Raw genomic sequence first — 21,350 nt, forward strand, 5'->3', positions numbered from 1 at the left:
CCCCCATATAAGGCCCACTTCCGAAAATCACTCAAAAATATAAATTATTGAAATTTTAAGAGAAAAATGTTTTTGCTCTTTTACTTAGTGTAGGGTATTATATGGTCGGGCTTGACCGACCATACTTCCTTACTAGTTTGTATATAAGTTTAAAATCAAAACAAATTGCATTTTTACTTTAATCAAGGTTATTATATAAAAAGTAAGAAAAAATAAATCAAAACAAAAAAACCACCCATTCCAAGGTTTTTTGTGGAGTGAAGTGGTTAGTTTACTAACCACCTTGGCGGTTGACATTAAAAATAACTATGAAAAACAATATTGTTTCGTATTGCAAAGTTTTGCAATAAAACCATAAACGATGACTTCAAAAAATATAATTGTTTAGCAAAATGGCAACAGATGCCAATAAAGTATGTTTTAAAGACTACAAAAAAGGTGGTTAGTAAAGTGACCACTCAACCGCAGAGTTAAAAGAAAAGTGTTTATAATCTTCTGGGTGTAAGATATCATATACCTTTTTACTTGTTTTATATAAGAATTATTTTAAAAAGTAAATATCCGTAAAAATAAGATTTAAAGTTTTTTTTTTTTGGAAAATTTAGCTTCTTTAAAAAGATAGTAGGTACATGTTTCTAGTGCTAAATATATTTTTTTAAAAATATTGTATTGAAAGTAACTAAATGATTTAAATTGAAGTTTTAAATGAATTTTCTCATAATATGGCGTTTTAAAAAGATGTATTTTTACCACTATTTTCAAAATGATTATCAAATACCAAAACAATATTGGTTATTTGTAACTGTTATTCAGAGACCATTAAGTTGTAGATGTTTCCAACTAAAGTGAAGGAAGTTTTTTTTTATGTTTTTATGATTTTTTTCATTTTTCTCTCAAGGGATACACATGAAATATTGGTATCATGTGAAAGATGTTTGAAATGAGCTTTCAATGCTTTATCAGAAATGTTCGTGTTACTTAGTTCAAAATTATTTGTATTTATTTTTAAATTTTAACATATAATTAGTTTAAACTAATACATTCTAACATTAATTTCATTTAAATTCACAGAAATGATGTTTTTAATTTTTCGAAATTCTATCTAGTTCGAATTTTGAAAACCTATTTTGTCCCTCATGTTAACACGTTAAAATTCATGGCATTATAAAACAAACTTTTTATCACATCTCTGGATTTTTGTTTGATTTGGGGTTAAATGAAGTCAAAAGTCTTTGTCAATAAGTCAGCTATGATTTAGCACTTGGAAAGCAATATTACTCGATAGCAAATACCGATAGCAGTGCTGGAATGGGTGATCGAAAAATGGACAAGATTTGAATGAAATTATCTTAAAAAATTAAATGACAGAGACTCTTCTTTCGGCTAATAATAAAGATTTAAAATAAAAAAACCTCTAAAGAAATCATTCTCTATATCAAACGCATCCCTTAAGATTTCTAGTAAGACATTATAAATAACCAAATCGAGTTTTTAAATAATTCCAATGTATACTAAAAACTCTTTTAAATTTAAATTACATAGTACATTTATTTAATACCAAAAGAAAAACCAGTCTAAAAAAATATACATCAGTCTCTAAATAATGTAAAGAAATAATGCTCTCAAACAAAAAAAAAAATTATAATATGAATAGCAGAGGATGAAACATCCTTTTGTGTTTCTTTCAGCTCATTCAAGCAAAACTAATCATCTAATTGACACAGCGAAGCAGCACCACGATTAATCCAATGCATTTGATTTCTTGTACACGGTAAATCCATGTACATTACAAAGTTCGTAGAGTGGCCAGTAGTGGATAGAATACCACGCCTTTCGCTTGTTTTATACACAGGACACTCGTAGATTTGTTTGCCACCGTCATCATCTCTTGCCGCACAGGACTTTTGTTGACCTTCCGTTTTCATTGTTGGCATTAGACAAACAACAGGGATGGTATCAAATAGTATCTTTGAAAAGGATTCATCAACTGCTTGTAGGGAACGATTCCAGCGACAACCTTCAAGGAAGAGGCCCTATACAGGAAAAATTATAGCAAACAAATAAATAAATATTTAATTTGTTAAAGTAATTATGTACATATTTCTGTAAATTGTTAGTTTTAAATGAGATAGTTTGTAAATTTATATATTTTAATATTAAAAGCATTCCAAGAATTCTTAAGTAGAACTATTTATACAATCATTTGTATAATCTTACTTTTATCAATTTGGTATCCTCATTACTTTCCAGTTTTTCCTTTAGTGTTGGCATGTGTGTGTGTAAATAATAAGTAGTAGTTTTGTTAAGTGTTCTATGTCAAAGATTAAACTTTCAATTTTAAGTTTAAATACATTCGCCACATCTGTACGTTTTAAACTTTCCCTTTCTACTTACCCTTATGTATGCTCCCAATTCAGGCGTTTCATCTGCTTCCATTTCATATTTCGTTATTTCAAACTCAATACGCACCATATCGATTTGAAAGCGATTCTTTCTCGAATAGTTTTGTAAAACTCCGGTCATAAACGATTGTGTAAAATAGAAACCCGATAGCCAGTAAACAATCGGTTCTCCTTTGTCTAACCAAGTTTGAAAGAATTCCAATCTAAAATAAATAAAATAAACTTTACACAAAAGATAACAAGTAATTGAGTAATTTTAAGCCAATAGCGGTACAAGAATGTTGAAAGTGTTATTAGTTTTTTACTGAGTTGGTTAAAAAATGTTAAACTTAGGTACAATTTGTTTTGCTGAAGCACAGAATTTTTTTATATTTTTCATAATTCTTAAATAATTTTGCAACTAAGACATAATTATGGTCTTCAGATTCAAATTTCACATAGAAAATTTTGAAAAGTGACGCTGAAGGTATAGAAAAAAGGGGGAATATATCTATAACTACTAAACCCTTAGTCCGATTTGAATGAAAACTGACATGGTGCGGCCAAAGGTCCCCAAAGTAAACACCTCCTATTTCTTCGTCCGTATTCCGATTTCACCTCGTCGAGCACTACAAAACACCTCGTCGTAGCTATAAATTAAATTTTCAACATTTTTACCCACCTTACTGCAGTTTTTTGATAACAGCCAGTCAAAGTATATCCCGATTTACTCCATTTTTCTTTTATTGGACTAACAACAAATGTATAGGTCAAACCAAAAAAGAATTGTTTAAAAATCGTGACTGACTACAAAGTTATACGCATTTGAATTTAAAATTTCGCTAGTTTTTGGGAAAAGAGTATTTTTCTTCTTTTCAAGTTATCTAAAGACTTTCTAAGAAGATGTATTAGGAATTTATACTTTTTGAAAAGCTAACTTTATATTAAATATTTCAAATGAAAACTAATTTGAAAATTGTTGATACCGATTGAAACAGGTCCATCCAAAAAACGCCTATTTTTTGTGTAAAATACAAATTTAGGGCAGAAATTCTGAAATCGCATAGTTGATATCAAAATATAGTAACCTATTTTAGATGGCCAAATATGTTCTCAATTATTCTGTAAAGCTGTCCGATAACCCTGCAGCTGGTATGGATATTATAGCCAAAAAAATAAAAAATCCCAATTATGGGATTTTTCAACACTTTTTTGGGAATTAAGGGATTCCTGATAACGGATTTAAATTTTTTTTAAATTTTTGCATTTTCAACAGAATAGTCTATATAACTGTAAAATTTCATTAACAAAAATTCATAAATAAAAAATAAAAACAAGCTTTTTTTGTCATATTTTTCAAAAAAGTATTCCATGAATATTTTAATTATCAAAACTTATATACATTTTTAAAAAAGAAAAGTATACAAAATCCCTATCCATTGATATATAACATGTCTACTAGGGTATTCGAATTATTCGATTTTTCTCTTGTTAGAATAAAACGAATAATTCGAATAAGAGATTTTAACTCTTTCGAATAATTCGATCACAAGTTTAAACTTAATCGAGTTATTCGAATAATTTAAATTTTTTTAAAAAATTAAAGAATGAATTTTTAATGTCGGTTTTTTTTTAATATTTTATTGTTAAAGAAAATCAAAAAATAACGTTAATGTTAACAATTCAAGTATTGATAATGTTAAAAACCATTTGAAATCAAAGTCTATCATTAAATTTTCAACAGAAATATTCTGATCAGATTAACTCCAGAACAATCTACAAAACAATTGACTAGCAAACCCTTTAGTTTCCGTTTTAAAATGCTTTAAAAAATTTGAGCTCGTTGGACATGATCCTGAATTCAAATACAATATAAACGTATTAAGAACTTATTTATGTCATTCATTAATTCGGGTTTTAAATTGAGTAACTAATTCTTTAGTAAATTTCTGAATTATTTATAACAAATTGTATTATACATCAAGCTCTAGCAACGTTGCCAAATCTTTCCTTAATAAAGTGGTCTTGGGGAATTACACAATAAAGGGAATCTGTCCAAAGTTTGATATGATTGTCAGTGAACGTGGCTAATTTGAAGTCAGGCAGTGCATGTTAGACAAAGATGTTCAACGATGTTCAAAATCATGTATAAGACGAACTATAGCTTTTCTTGCAACAAAACGTTAATTTGCAATATTTGTGTTTATCATTCGATTCATTCAATATTTTGCAACACTTACGTACGCTGTTAATAACATCACTTATATACATATATTTTAAGATCATATGTCATCCTCAATATAACTTTCGACGACCGTTTCAAAATCACATTCTCCATCACATTCAACTTCACTTTAATCTAAGTTAAAATTTTGATTATTAATTGCGATTCTTCCAATATTTCGCCAGCTAAATAACAAATATTTTATTCTGTACCTTTTATTTTCATTGGTTCATGTCCTAAGTTAAACATTTTGAAAGATTTGTTTTTAGAATTGTAACTTCTTGCAGTAATATTTATATATTTATAGAAGGAGCTATCGGAACACTCATTTACAGTGATCGAAAGTCCCTTTGTCTTTAGTTATTTGTCGAATTTCAGAAACAATACAATTTTTGTGAGTCATTATTACTTATTTAAATTTGGAATTATTTTAAGCAATTTAATAAATTCAAATATATATGAACATTTATTCGTTTTATTCGATTATTCTACATAAAATTGTTCGAATTATTCGTTATTCGAAAATGGTCATTATTAAATTGTTCGAATAATTATTCGTAAGAAATTATTCGATTAATCGAACGATAATTAGTCGAATGAATAAACTAATGTCTACCTTATATTTTTTACATGTCAAATTTATTAGGGAAGACTTAACAACTCTTTACTAATGACCAACTAGCTTAATCGACACCAAAGACAAATATCCATGGCGCTAAGGTAATGCTCGGTATTTAGTGGCAGCAAAAGGGTCCTATCTGTTATGAGCTGCTGAAAACTGACCATACCATCACATGGAACTTTTACCGAATACCACTGATTCGTTTGAAACGAGGATTTGGCGAAAAACGCCTAGACATGAAACTGTGATATTCCATCATGACAACACTCGGCCACATGTTGCAATACCTGTTAACAACTATTTAGAATGAAGTGATTTTGAAGTTTTGCCTCACCCGCTTTACAGTCCAGACCATGCCCCGTCCGCCTGCTATTTATTTCGATAGATGCAGAATTCTCCCTCCGGAATACGCATAACTTTGAAACACAGTGTCCGATATAGGCTTGATTCATTCTTGGCATCTAAAGATGAACAGTTCTTTTGGCTCGGAATCCATATGTTACCGAAATATGGAAATAGATCATAGCTAACAATGGCCAATACTTTGAATAAATTTATAGTGAACAAATTTTTCAAAATAAAAGCTATACACCCAAAAATATTTTTAAAACTATTCCAATATATATTTATATTTATTACTCTTTTATTTATCAATCACAGCCATTGTGCCTCTTAAATGTAGTGCTAATACAATAGTCACCATTTCCCTTAAATATCGCCTTCTCTTTATCTGCTTTGTTAACTTTAATTAAATCTTACTTACACGCACCTTTTCCTCAAAATGTTCATTTTCTTATGTTTCCCTATTTTTCTTTTTCAAATGGAATTTAAAATAACTTTTCTTTTGGATAACTCAACACTTCCGTTAAGAAGTGAAAGATTCTGAACAATCAAACAAAAAGTTTGCTATAAAATATGTAAAAAGAAATCGACTTAAATAATGAGTACTATAAAATGAAAATCATGCAACATCAAGGAAACTCTTTATCAGTATGTGAGCATGTATATTAGGGTGGCACAAACTAAATTATGAATGTTACCAATGTTAAAATTAATGTTCTTTAAATTCTTCGATACCGTTTCTTAAAATATTTTCCTTGTCATTGGTATTAGGTGAGCTGAATCAAAGTATATTTTTCATATTTTATGAAGGGATATGAAAAATTCAAATAAAATTCAAACTAGATATTAATGTCTGGACAAATTTAAGAAATTCTCTTACTTTATTTGTCCTTCTTACAATTGGGACCACTCTAATGTACATACGATTTCTTTATTCGAATACTTCATCATTTTTAATGCTTGATGTACTTGAGACAGCATTTTAAGCATGAAGAAAGAGAATATGGAGTTTGAGTGTTTTAATATAAGCACGAAGCAATGAAATATTGTAAAAATAGGTTGCACTAAGTTGGTTGCCTTAACGATTCAAGATGAATCGAATATACTTAAACTAATTATGGACCGGTAGTCATAAAAATTGTTGGTGCGAGTTCGACTTATATAAAATTTACTTGTAAAAATTGGTAATATTAGGATTTTATATAAATGTCTTTCGTCTTGAATTCCCTCGTTATGGATCGTTATAGATAGGGCATTGTATATAGCTACTCCCTCTGTATCTGTATTTGTGGGCTACTTTCCGAAGCCCACAAATAACTTAAAACATGATTGATACTAGGCTCGGTTGCTATAAAAATCGATAATAGTAAAATATCTGCCAAATCTGATATACCCTTCATTAAAGTTTACTTTAAGAAATAGTAAAAAATAAGAGAATTTTGTACGCTGTTTTTGTTTTAACCCTCTAACCCGCAAGAGTGCATCAAGGCATGAATTCCAAAACACCAATTATCTCAAAAAGTAATTATAATTCTTTTTAAATTTAACTGTGACTTTAGAATTGTTAACATTTCCCTCGAAGGTCGAAATACATTCTGACTTTTAGTTTTTGTTCTATCAGCAATTTTGTGAGCGATGCGATAAATTTAGCTCGTGAAATTTTGCGTGTCCTTTCATTTTTTTTTTAAATCAAAGTTTTACTAACTTTTAGTCGCCCGACCTATTCGAAATATTTTTTATTAGTTCTTTTCATTAGGTTTTCAATAAAATCGTATCATATTTATTGTTTTTTAACACATAAACCGGCAACAATGTCCTGAGGCACTCTTCACCTTTTTGCACCTGGTTCCTAAACTTAATTTGCAAATTAGTTTCTGATGGCTGTTCTGAGTTTATTGGGTAATTATGACCCTAAAAAAAATTATTCGACAACTTTTTTTTAGCTTTTTAAAGATTGCGGGTTAGAGGGTTAAATAACATATATGTCATTTGAGAAATACTACTTTTTTTAAAAAGGAGTAGAAATACTACTTTTTAAAAAAAAGGAGTAGAAATACTACTTTTTTAAAAAAGGAGTAGAAATACTACTTTTTTAAAAAAGGAGTAGAAATACTACTTTTTTTAAAAAAGGAGTAGAAATACTACTTTTTTAAAAAAAGGAGTGTAAATACTACTTTTTTAAAAAAACGAGTAGAAATACTACTTTTTTTAAAAAAAGGTGTAGAAATACTACTTTTTTTAAAAAAGGAGTAGAAATACTACTTTTTTTGAAAAAGGAGTAGAAATACTACTTTTTTTAAAAAAAGAGTAGAAATACTACTTTTTTAAAAAAAGAGTAGAAATACTACTTTTTTAAAAAAGGAGTAGAAATACTACTTTTTTTTAAAATGGAGTAGAAATACTACTTTTTTAAAAAAAGGAGTAGAAATACTACTATTTTTAAAAAAAGGAGTAGAAATACTACTTTTTTAAAAAAGGAGTGTAAATACTACTTTTTTAAAAAAAGGAGTAGAAATACTACTTTTTTAAAAAAAGGAGTAGAAATACTAATTTTTTTAAAAAAGGAGTAGAAATACTACTTTTTTTAAAAAGGAGTAGAAATACTACTTTTTTTTTAAAAAGGAGTGTAAATACTACTTTTTTTAAAAAAGGAGTAGAAATACTACTTTTTTTAAAAAAAGGTGTAGAAATACTACTTGTTTCAAAAAAGGAGTAGAAATACTACTTTTTTTAAAAAAGGAGTAGAAATACTACTTTTTAAAAAAAAAGGAGTGTAAATACTACTTTTTTACAGAAAAGAGTAGAAATACTACTTTTTTAAAAAAAGGAGTAGAGATACTACTTGTTTTAAAAAAGGTGTAGAAATACTACTTTTTTTAAAAAAGGAGTAGAAATACTACTTTTTTTAAAAAAAGGAGTGTAAATACTACTTTTTTAAAAAAAGGAGTAGAAATACACTTTTTTGAAAAAGGTGTAGAAATACAATTTTTTTAAAAAAAGGAGTGTAAATACTAGTTTTCTTAAAAAGGAGTAGACATACTACTTTTTTTTAAAAAGGAGTAGACATACTACTTTTTTTTAAAAAGGAGTAGAAATACTACTTTTAAAAAAAAAAAAAATTTTTTTATTTATTAATAGTTTTTAATGAAATATTACAGTTATATAGACTTTTATATTAGATGTAGAAAAATAAAAACCAAATTTGAAATTATTCAGGAATCCCGTAATTCCCAAAAAGTTTTTTTTTGCTATAATATCCACACCAGGAGCGGGGTTATCGGAACCCTTTACAAAATAATTAAGAACATATTTGGCCATCTAAAATAGGTTAGATCTTCTTTAAAATTTTTTAGATAACTTAAAAATAAAAAAAGTACTTTTTTCCCAAAAACTAGCGAAAAATCGCATTTTTAAATTTTGTTAAATTCCAATACATATATCTTTGGAGTCAGTCATGATTTTTAAATAACATATACATTTGTTGTTAGTCCAATAAAAGAAAAATTGAGAAAATCGGGATATATTTAGTCCCGCTGTTGTCAAAAATGTGAAGTAGGGTGGGTAAAAACTTTGAAAAAATGCTATACTTTTCAATTTTATCATTATATGAGTTTTACTATGGACACTAGGGTGGGTCAATTTGTTCGGGCCCAAAAAACGTGGTAAAGCATATAGCAAATTCGTAATCTACGGAAAATTCTATGAACTTTTTCAGAAGAAACCATGGTTCTAAAATCAAAATCGAGCTTCCGGTTTTTTACGAGAAGATTTGGAGCTCAAGACCTCTTTTGCTAGGAGACCTCGGGTATGTTCAATTTTAAAATAATAATATTTCTTCGTTTGTGTTGCGATTTTTATTTTTAAATTTGCTATACGCTTAGTAGTCAAAAAAATTGACCCACCCTAATGGACACCCAGGTATGAATGCTGTTGACGTAAGGGTGCAACATGTATGTGTGTTATTATATGGAATGACAACTTTTACCAAAATTATTTTTAGAAAACATTATTCAGAAGTTAGTGTGGTTGAAGTGAAGTTATAAAATCTATAATTCCTTACCTTGCTAGAAAATCAGTAACATAACTGCCGAGTGGTTTCAAAGAAGGATAACTTTTTTTCAGCCAATCATCAGGGAGTTTGCCAATAACCATAGATCGATGAGTTCTTTCCAATTCCGGTATCATGGCAATTTGACCTTGTATAGCTTTCTGAACATTAGTCAAACTTTTGCGTATATAATCCAATAAACGATTAAATCTAAAATAAATGGAAATTAACAAACAAATTTTGTTTTAGACTGCAATTAATTCCAATCAAAGCTAAGACAAATATAAAATATGGATATAAAAAACATTTGAAAACTAACCTTATCAACTCCTGTCTCAACACCGTATTCATAGAATTTGTATAAACTACAGGATATTTGTGTGTTACCTCCACCAGATCAAAGGCATCCGGTAGACGCGACAATATATCCTTACAAATCTGAAAGGCAGGATCTATTTTTGCACCATCCGCCCCTGCACCACTCGACTTGACAGAAGCCATTAAATCTGTTTGGGTTTTTAAAACACCTTGTATTAGCTATAAAAAGAGTTGAAAAACATACATATTTTTAGATTCAACATAAATTTTAAAAGTTATTTTTGTTTATGTCATGTTGTCACTTCTTTAAATTAAAAACAAAAAAAATATACATATGTACATATATATAAACTCTTACACTATTTGTTTCCTTGTTATTACGATTTATATCGGCATTTTCATGTAAACCATAGACTTCAGGATGAGGACTTAAAGGAAATTCTGCTATGTAATCCAAAGCATTGACACGTGTTGGATTCAAAGGTACTCGATATGTGCCAGATTGTGATAAAGCGTAACTAAAGGAGAAATGAAAGCAGTTTTTTGCATGAATTTGTGTAATAGTATAAGAATAAAATAAAATCTTGAGAAAATGGCAAAAATATAAAAAAAAACATACGAATGAGTGGTAATACATATATTTAAATTGATACAAAAGCCAAAAGAAACATAAACATAGAGGAGGAATAAATAATGTAAAATCAGCCCTATTGCTGAAAAAATGTGTAGAATTTAAATTGTAAATTTGTAGAGTTTCTTTTGTAGATATGAAGAAACAAATATTCACATATTTGGGGCAGAATCAAAATATTTTGGAAATAAAACTTTCTAATATAGAAAAAAATAATATGGTCAATTAAGTATATGATTTCGGCAACCGTAATATGTGAAAGTTATCATTCACATCATTGTAGCAATCATACCATGAGTGGCAAGGATGTATATTAGGGTGGCCCTTAATAAACGAAAGTTGGATTTTGGCCATTCTCACCCTCCAGTTTGGTGAACATTAGTAAAAAAATCATCCTGAAAAAATTTTAGGTAAATCGGCTCTGAAGTTTTGAGATGCATTTACAAGGGGGAAAAAGTCATTTTTTTCAGTTTTTGTAAAAATTTTTCCATTAAAAAATTACTTTTGTAATTTAATTTAAAAGAATCGAAATGTGTACGTAATTGTCGTTCTAATGAGACATAAAAAACTGAAATTGGTCAAAAAATTAACGTGTCTCAGGCAACTAAAACAACAAATTCAACAGAAAATATCAGAAAATTTTGTTTTTGAGCACATGAATGCTAGATTCAATTATGAAATAATTGAAACCAGTTCAATATGTGACAAATATTTGAATTGAAATATTATTTGTTCTGTGTACGAGTCCAAAAAGAGAAGAGAAGAGTCAATATTCCAGACATTTTTAACTTTATAGATTTAACAAAGATTAGCCGTTGACAAATATTTATAATTATCTAATATTTGTATTATTTTCTTAAAGATATTCGAATGATCTCGTTTTATTAATATTCTTTCCTTCATTTAAATTGTATAGTTTTTGATTTTGTTGATGTACAATGAATCAGGAATAGGGCTGCTGATGATGACGAAGGAAATAAACTATTTCCTTTTTGTATTTTTCATTTTACATTAAAGGTCATGAAACATAAAAGAAACAATGATATGACAGTTTTATTTTCATCTGTCTTGAAGAATATATTTATGCATGGATTTTTCTTTATTTTCAATGGCTAAGGAAATAAACTGAAAAAAAAACAGAGATGTGGTTATAAAAATAAATCCTTGCAACAGATATTTAAAAACTATTGTTGCAGATAACTATGTTTTTTGAGTTATGACTTTCTTGTTGAAAATAAACAATATTTGTTATGGGGAAATATATAAATGTTAGTTGAAATCAACTTTTCGAAATCCCAGATAATTTATGGACCAATATGTGGCATTCATACACAGAAAAAAGTTTCAACATAAATATTATGATTAGATTTCAATTCATAACATTTATAAATAATTTCTTAAATAGCATGATTTTTTTCATATTTTATGTTTTCAAAAAATATCTAGAAGGCTTGAAAAATATTATTTCAATTTCATTTATATTTTTATGTTGTTGAAAAATGTTTGAAATTTTCCTTGGAAAATTTTTTATTTATTTTTATGATTTTCAGCTACAAAATGAACAAATATGCGCGAAATTAATAAAATTAGTTTAAGGGGATGATATGCTCAATACTTATGGATATTTTATTATTTTTATTGATATTTTTTAAGTTTCAGATATTGTTGATTCATCTTAAAATATTGCCCGATATACATATGGCAAATAGTTTTGAATTAATTCATTAGATAATGCAATTATAATGCAATTTATAATAAAATATTAAATTTATGCAAAAAAGCTAAAATTTCCGTCATGAACAATTTTATAATATTTATGAACATGTTCTTATTCTGAATGAAAAAAGTTTGGGAAAAAAGTCAAGTTCGATTAATAATATTTATTACAAAATTCATTCCAATTATGAATTTCTTTTTTCTGTGTATGTAAAATACAGGTTAGAGAGTTTTCTTATTGAAAAATAGTAAAGTCGGTTCATCAATATAAACAAAAAAGACAAGATTAGTTCTGTTCCAAAATTCAGTTTAAAAGTAAATTTCTAGAACATTTTGCTATACTGTTTTACCAAAGTTAGCTATTTATTTTGGGAAAATGTTCACCAAAATATCGTGTTTCACTATGAATCTGATTTCAGTTTTTCTCATTCCCCGAAAATTAAGTTAGTCAGTAACAATATTTGTTTTTATCTACATTTTCCCTTTAGCTTCATTTATACATAAAACACGTCTTCCTATATAACCCGACAACCACCTCCGCCTCTGCTAGTTTAAACAAGGTGTCACCACCATTGCTTTAATATGTTATTTTTGTTACCATTTTGTTAAATATATATTTTTATGTTTCTATTTTTGCTTTTACAACATCTACGGAAATAACAAACAACACAAATAGATACTTACTTGTCAACCTCAATAGTACCGGGATTATAGATCATGTTCAATAATGACAAGATTAAACGACGATCCTTGTCATCTGTAACACGACCACCATAGTTACATTCACCGGTTAGATAGACATGTCCACGAAATGGTATGCTATTACTTTGAGCTATAAACATCTTAAGCTGCAGCAATGAAATTCTGAAATTGTAACGAACAGGGAAAAAAAGGTCAACGAAATTAAATGAAATTGAAAATGAAAATGGGAATAAAAACATCAACCGAAAATAAAAAAAATAATACACAGAAAATGTAAAATAAATCCCACCACAACAAGAGAAAATAAATACAAAATGAAATATTTATGAAACAAATAAATACATACAAAAAAAAAAATGGGAAAAACATACATGGTTTTTAAAAACACATACAAATCTTTCGTATCCTTTTCCCTCTCCACCAAATAAAAACATACCGTATTTAGTATGACAAATATGTTGTCAGCGCACACACTGACTCATGCCAACTAGACACACACATTAAGTAAAAGATACCCTTGTGTAAAGTACGAGTAACCACAACATTTAACTTACTTTAAATCCGCTTCACTAAATTCATACGGTATATTCCAACCCAATGGTCCGAATTCGCGACGTTCCTGCACCACCGCATGAAAGAATACCAACGCAAATACACCGCGCAGCCAACATTTATTGGCCGTCTCCGTGTACACAAATGCATTTGTAAAGAATTTATCTCGCACCAGTGGATCCGAATTAAATGATCTCTGCATGTTGGCCTTTAGACCTTTGGGCGGTTCATTTGTCATTTTAACGGAATTCTGCAGCACCGACACAGGAAACACTGAACTCGGATAGGAAGTACACCAAAGACGATAATCGGTATGTGCAGATTCGGCCAGAGTTGTGTCATTGCAAATGCGCTCCAATTCACCCATCCAACTGACAGCTACATGACAGTTTTGCAAAACTACCCAGTACCCGTAGCGACAGGCTTCGAGTATCATTTTTTCAGCACGCGGTCCTTGTCCTTGACCCAGCGAAATGGTTTTTGTTCTGTGGGGGGGAGAGAGGAAGGGGAAACATTGGTTAATAGAGGCGTTGATGGACCGAAGACTCTAAAAAATAATAATTTCGATTTAATTGTTCCTGTATGTGTGTGTAAATCACTCTCATATCCAAAGCCCACAACCAATATTAATGAGATTAATCTATAATGTTTACTATTGTCATAGATAGTATGGTATTGAAAATCAAGAAAATCGGTTTTGTAGAAAAAAAATTATACAGAAAATTGTGAGACAAACTCTTACCAATTCGATATTTTATGTCGAAAACCATTTCGAATCGGTATTTTAATTATTTGCCCAATCCAATTAAACATTAAACAATTTAATAAGATTCTAAGATCCAAATTTTAATATCGAAACTGTTTTTGTTTGTGTAAAACACTCCCAAAGCAGAAATTGATAATGGATATTAATGAGATTCATCTATAATGTTCATTAATGTCCTAGGCAGCCTGGCATTGAAAATGGACAAAAGTGGTTCAGTAGGTAAAATTTTAGACAAGCTCAAACATATTCGTTTTTTTACAAAAAACTTATTTTTGATATTTGTGTTCTAGCACAAATTGAGGAAACAGTTATTAGATTACTACCGAGTTTTTTTGTCAATTGAATGACCTAATTTTCCAGTTGTGGCTACAAAATTTTAAACATTAATTTGGTTGTTTCAATTCTAATTAATATTTTTCAAAATTAGCTACAAACAAAATCGAATCATTCGATTGGAATTCAACTGTTTTCTCTCTATATTTTCGCTACTTAAATATTTTATTGATCACTCAAAACACATATTATTTTTTTCACATACCAATTGATAAATTTAAATGTCATCATCGTCTATCATCAAAATTCTTGCCTTGCACATAAATAAATATACAAAATGCCAATTTATTTTTAGAAATAGTCAATGAAAATTGTGTCAGCACTAAGTAGTTTTGCATCCAATCGCACATCTGTCATGTTCAATAAATATGCAATTTATTATTTAGAAAGTTTATTTAAGTCGTACACATTTTCATTCATTTAAATTAATTGTTGGCTTTCTAATAATTAACAAAAGCTAAATAAGCGGTCATGAATATATTAATCCACTTTATTTTTTCACATAAAATTTATTTCTAAATAGCTGTTGGATGGTTAAACTAGAATTTTCTAGTTTGACGTCACATCTACAATTTTAGATTAGGGCCAATGCAATAGCAATTGAATATTCCATGAGTTATTGTAATGGGAAATTAATGTAATGAGTCTTTGCAATATATTTTGTGGAATTATGAAAATAATTAATTTTAAATTTAAATTGTAGTAGCAGAAATAATGCTTTAAATCTAGTATATTGTCTACAGGGGTAGACTATGTAATTCTTAATAGTTACTGGATAAAAATTGAAACTTTTGTTAGAAAAAGAATTCCATAACTTCCAGAAATGATAAAAAAAATATCAAAAAATCCCAAAAATTTGGATTTTAGGATTATTGTCCATTAGAACCACATTTGGTCCGAGGCTGATAAAAGGTTTATATGTCATATTCAAAACATGCTAGGGTATATAAAACTGTTTTTTTTTAACAAACACGACTGCGAAGCGTTTTGCTTGTCTGCAGATATATCCAGAGTCTCTGGCGGGAATCGAACCAGCCAGCAAACCTCTGATTAATAGTCCAGTAACTTGCGACTAGTCTGTCGGGGCACCCTGGTGACTCCTTGCTTTGAGATTTTAGAATAAATAGGCTAAATCCGAAATTTACGTGAAATGGATTAAATTTGGAAGAACCTGTATAAAGCCACTATTTAAAATTGTTTATGTTGGAATAATTTTTGAAATAATGTGGATTTGTAAATATTTTTTTTAGCGGGTAAGATTTATGTGTTTTGTTTTTACTAAAAATTTATGAAATTCAAAATATCTGTATTATTCAACTTCAACTTTTTGACTCATATAAAAAATTTTACTATGCTCGGGAAGAACATTTTCTAAACAAATGAGTAAATTTTAGTGGAAGTCGGAATAAAATTTTCTAAATTGTATTGTCTAATAAAATTTCCCTGAAGGAAACCTGGGGACAAGTGTCTCTAAGTCACCAGTTTTATCGACTATTTTGGTGACTTTTTAGCGACATTGTCAACAAAGCGTCAACGAAGACGACTCTTCCATCTGTTATGAATTCATACCATTTCGTTTTTTAATTTGTTTAATACAACGTCAAATGTTAACAAAATATGCAGTTTCATTATTTATATCTACTTCGGAAAAGTACCAAAAGTATAGATTAGAATTACTAAAATGTATTAATGAATAAGTACCTAGTCAATAGTAATATCGTCAGTAGTAGACTTCCAATGACACGTACATGTTAAATGTCTATAGTAAAAAGCATTGTCTGTCATACAATAAGTCACTAGTACTGGTGACTATGTCAAGAGTACGTCAGTATAGTTTCACTATTGACACTTCCTGCAGGGTGACTATTAGGGTATACGAATTATTCGATTTTTCTCTTGTTCGAATAAAACAAATAATTCGAATAAGAGATTTTAGCTTGTTCGAATAATTCGATCACACGTTTAAAATTAATCGAATTATTCGAATAATTTAATTTTTTTTAAAAAATTAAAGAATGAATTTTCGATGTCGGTTTTTTTTAATTTTTTATTGTTAAAGAAAAACAAAAAATAACCTTAATGTTAACAATTCAAGTATTGATAATGTTAAAAAAAACATTCGAAAACAAAGTCCATCATTAAATTTTCAACAGAAATATTCTGATCAGAATAACTCCCGAACAATCTACAAAACAATTGACTAGCAAACCCTTTAGTTTCCGTTTTGGATCTATGCTTTAAAAAATTTGAGCTAGTGGCACATGATCCTGAATTCAATATAAACATATTAAGAACTTTGTTATGTCGTTCATTAAATCGGGTTTTAAATTGAGTAACTTAATCTTTAGTAAATTATTTATTCACTATTTCTAAATTATTTATAACAAATTGTATTATACATCAAGCTCTATCAACGTTGCCGAATCTTTGCTTAATAAAGTGGTCTTGGGGAATTACACAATAAAGGGAATCTGTCCAAAGTTTGATATGATTGTCAGTGAACGTGGCTAATATGAAGTCAGGCAGTGCATGATTGACGCATTTACAAATACGCAGAAAGTTTATTACCATGTTAGACAAAGATGTCCAACGGTGTTTAACATCATGTATAAGACGAACTCCTTGCTTTTCTTGCAACAAAATGTTAGTTTGCAATATTTGTGTTTTTATCATTCGATTTATTAAATATTTTACAATACCTACGTACCCGGTTAATAACATCACTTATATACATATATTTTAAGATCAGATAATGTAATCATTATAAATGTCATCCTCAATATCACTTTCGACGACCGTTTCAAAATCATATTCTCCATCACATTCAACTCCACTTTATTCTAAGTTAAAACTTTGATTATTAATTGCGATTCTTCTAATATTTCACCAGCTAAATAACAAATATTTTATTCCGTTTCTTTTATTTTCATTGGTTCAAGTCCTAAGTTAAACATTTTGAAAGATTTCTTTTTAGAATTGTAACTTCTTGCAGTAATATTTATATATTTATAGAAGGAGCTATCGGAACACTGATCTACAGTGATCGAAAGTCCATTTGTCTTGAGTTATGTATTTGTCGAATTTCAGAAACAATACAATTTTTGTGAGTTATTATTACTTATTTAAATTTGAAATTATGAAAAATTTTAAGCAATTTAATAAATTTAAATATATATATGAACATTTATTCGTTTTATTCGATTATTCTACATAAAATTGTTCGAATTATTCGTTATTCGAAAATGGCCATTTTTAAATTGTTCGAATAATTATTCGATTAATCGAACGATCATTAGTCGAATGAATACCCTACTGACTATACTGTATTGTCTACAAACAAGATACCTACATAAATTAAACATATATGTCCGATAATGTCCTAATTCGGGAGAACATTTGTAGATGATTTAGGTGAGATAATGTACCGATTTTTGGGAGTTTTAATAGTCTTTGGGCAGAAGATAATACATGTGCTAAATTTTATTGAAATATCTTCGAAATTGCGACCTGTAATTTGCACACATATTTACAGAAAGTGCTTCTTGTGTCGATCGGTATATTTTTTTGGGCGTTACAAAAATCAGCACAAAAAATAATACCATTCCTACTACCGCCATAGAAAGGTATACAAATTGTATATTCATACAAACATTTTGCAATTGGAGAAATCATAAGCGCAATGAAATTTGATATTTTTCAATTTTTCTAATAGAAAATTTCAGTGTTAAATACACAATTAGGAAAAATCAAATCCAACAATTCCCAAAAAATCAAACAAAACTTTAAATTTTCGTATTTTTGTAATTTTGACCATAAAGTCCACATTTGGTGGTCTGATGGATATACATTATAGTATTTAAACATGCTGCCCATTTTGGAAACCCAACTTAAAATCGACTAACTTGGACATATGAAACATATAGCTTTGACATTTTTTCCACGAGTTAAATTTTAAAGAAATAGGTCATAAATATGTCCGATAAAGTGAAAAAACCGGGCCAAGTTTGGTGGAATTTGAATTTTTCAAATGCCTATAACTCGCTAACTAAAGAGTGAGCCAGAAAAAACCAAAACATATCATTGGTCTAACAAATTATTATTATACCCTTCACCATGAATCGATATAGCCATGTCCGTCTGTATGTTGAAATCAACTTTCCGGAGCCCCCAAATAACTTACATACATGATTCATACATCAATATATTGGAAATTCTTCCGGCTCGGTTGATATTTAAAATCGACAAAATTGGCCCACAAATGGCTCAGATTTAAGGACTTTTTCCTTAAATCTGAGCCAACCTCGATTTTTGGCCTATTTTTGATCTATATCTGGATTAATAAGTCATTAATATAGACAATATGGATATCTAATAATAGATATGTCAAGGTCCATTGCAACGATGTATATAAGGCTATATAAGTTGGACCTACAATGGGTCAAATTCGGGAAAAATATTTTTTAACCCGAATTTTTTTTTAATCAAAAAATTGTTTTGTCATAAATTCTTTTTTAAAATTAAAAAATTTCGAAAAAAAAATTTTGAAAAAAAATTTAATTTAGTTTGCCTTAAAATATTTAAACAAATTTATTTTAAAGTATAGTTTGGTGAAGGGTATATAATATTCTGCACAGCCGAATATACCTCTCTTAATTGTTTTTTAATCACGTTAGCTTTTAAAAATATGTCAGATTAGGGTGGCCCTTAATAAACGAATGTTGGATTTTGGTGAACATTGGTAAAAAAATTATCCTGAAAAAATTTTAGGTAAATCGGTTGGGGTTAAGACGAATATTATAGTCCAGATAATTCTAAATATACTCTGAAAGATTTACAGAAATTGGAAAACGTTAAACCTTAAATCGTGAAGGTCAAAGGACCAATTTTTCAATATTTGGAATTTCTCTTGGAAAGATTGCGAAATGTTGTATATTTTTGGGCCGATTTTGTTGAAACTTAACAAAAATATAACACAAAGCCTAGTATTTACAAAAACAGCAGATAAATTAAAATTAACCCTATATAGCACTTGGTGTTAAAATGACCCCAAACTTCTAAAACCATAAAAAAATTATGATTTTAAAAGTTTGGGGTCCTTTTAACCCCAAGTGCCATTATGAATTAATTTCCGTTCTTGTGCTGTTATTATAAATACAAGAGTTTATGTTATATTTTTTTAAGTTTTATCAAAATCGGCCCAAAAATAAATAACATTTCTATATCTTAAAATTAAAAATTCCAAATATTGATAAATTTGACCTTTGACCTTCACGATTTAAGGTTTAACGTTTTCCAATTTCAGTAAAACTTTCAGAGTATATTTAGAATTATCTGGACTATAATATCTGTGGTCACAAGCAATAACCGCCTAATTCAAAAAACATGTTTTTGAGAAAAAGCAATTTATAGTTATAAATGCGTTTCTGCGAAAAATAAAAGAATGCATTAGAAAAAGTAGAATGCAGATTCAAATCTTCTTACCCTTTTATAACAAAAGCTTTATTTATTAGAGAAATATTTAATAAAAACAAATATCATCGCTTAATGCAACTCAGAAATACTAAATTGAAAGTGCTAATGTCTGATTAGGCGTTTGTTGAAAACAAGTGTTTTGATGTTTTGATTGTTGCTTGGCATATGTTGAGTTAACCTTCGCTTTACCAATACCCACCCGGGTGACCACTTAGTTTTTATTGGTTTAATATTTTTTTTAATTTTGTTTCGATTTAAATGAAATTTATACTCACTGCACAAATTTTAGAGTTCTATAGAATTTAATAGAAACATTTTAAACTTTTTATAAGGTTTTTAAAATTTTTTAAAATTTCGTTCGTCGCATATTTTTATAGGAGTGTAGTGTCACCCGGGTGGGTATTGGTAAACCATGTACATAAAAAAACTTTTGGTAAAGCGAAGGTTAAGCTGTTATTACATATTTAAATATTGACATGTCAAGTAATAATCGCTTATCTTTAGTTTGGCTATTATAATAGCACTCTTATTTATGAAAATTTATTTTGTGAAAAATAACAATAACAACTAAAGTCTTTATAAGCTATTTAAACAAAATAAAATATAATTGAATGTTTTCTTAATTATATTTTGGCGTTTATTGTAAATGCAATAGTCTTCCTTAGGACTTAAGCCAATATGTTTCTAATTAATAACTTTTTAAATAAGAAAGTTAGGAAGGTAGGGATTTCACGTATTCATACAGTTCTATGAACAGTATAATGTAGCATATATAACTCAATTCTTTCTTAAGTCGACTTAGGTGTTTATTGCTTATGACCACAGATATTCTGAATAGGTTTTACTTAAAATTCATAACAGTTAGAAAATAGAGCTCATTCGCCAAAAAATTGCCAAGTAATTGGTTTTTCTCGAAAATTTCCAAATTTAAATCGCATGTAAGGAAAAACTATTAGACATATTTTCATAATTTGTTCACATTATTATTCCCTGTTATATTCTCAATAAATCCCAATGAGATGATCAAAAAATTCTGAAATTCGTTAAACAAAATTTTTAAAAATTTGAAAATGGAGTTTTGAAACTGTCATTAAAAAAATTTAATACGAATACAAAAACTCATATACAAGTAAATATGGATATATATTAAGTAAAAATGAGCTTTTCTTTTAATATTTATCAAAATATGTTAATTTTGTTCCTACATTTCTTGCTGTAGTTGCCTGAGACACGTTAATGGTCT

The 21,350-nt window shown here is 28.5% G+C and overlaps 1 protein-coding gene across 1 annotated transcript in view; it reads right to left on the bottom strand.

Annotated features, from left to right (window-relative positions):
• Window positions 1-1,569: 1,569 nt before the first annotated feature.
• Dnah3 (dynein heavy chain 3, axonemal) overlaps window positions 1,570-21,350 on the bottom strand; it is a 219,818-nt gene continuing 200,037 nt past the window's right edge. Inside the window, exons 57-63 of the mRNA XM_065504697.1 lie at window positions 13,539-14,021; window positions 12,967-13,146; window positions 10,294-10,453; window positions 9,937-10,154; window positions 9,630-9,827; window positions 2,395-2,605; window positions 1,570-2,033 (exon numbers count right to left, since the gene is read on the bottom strand). Of these exons, the coding sequence (XP_065360769.1) occupies window positions 1,704-2,033; window positions 2,395-2,605; window positions 9,630-9,827; window positions 9,937-10,154; window positions 10,294-10,453; window positions 12,967-13,146; window positions 13,539-14,021 (1,780 nt within the window). The 3' untranslated portion in view covers window positions 1,570-1,703. The remainder of the gene's footprint in view (window positions 2,034-2,394; window positions 2,606-9,629; window positions 9,828-9,936; window positions 10,155-10,293; window positions 10,454-12,966; window positions 13,147-13,538; window positions 14,022-21,350) is intronic.

Source organism: Calliphora vicina, chromosome 3 (genome assembly GCF_958450345.1).
Source record: "Calliphora vicina chromosome 3, idCalVici1.1, whole genome shotgun sequence".
Taxonomy (NCBI): domain Eukaryota; kingdom Metazoa; phylum Arthropoda; class Insecta; order Diptera; family Calliphoridae; genus Calliphora; species Calliphora vicina.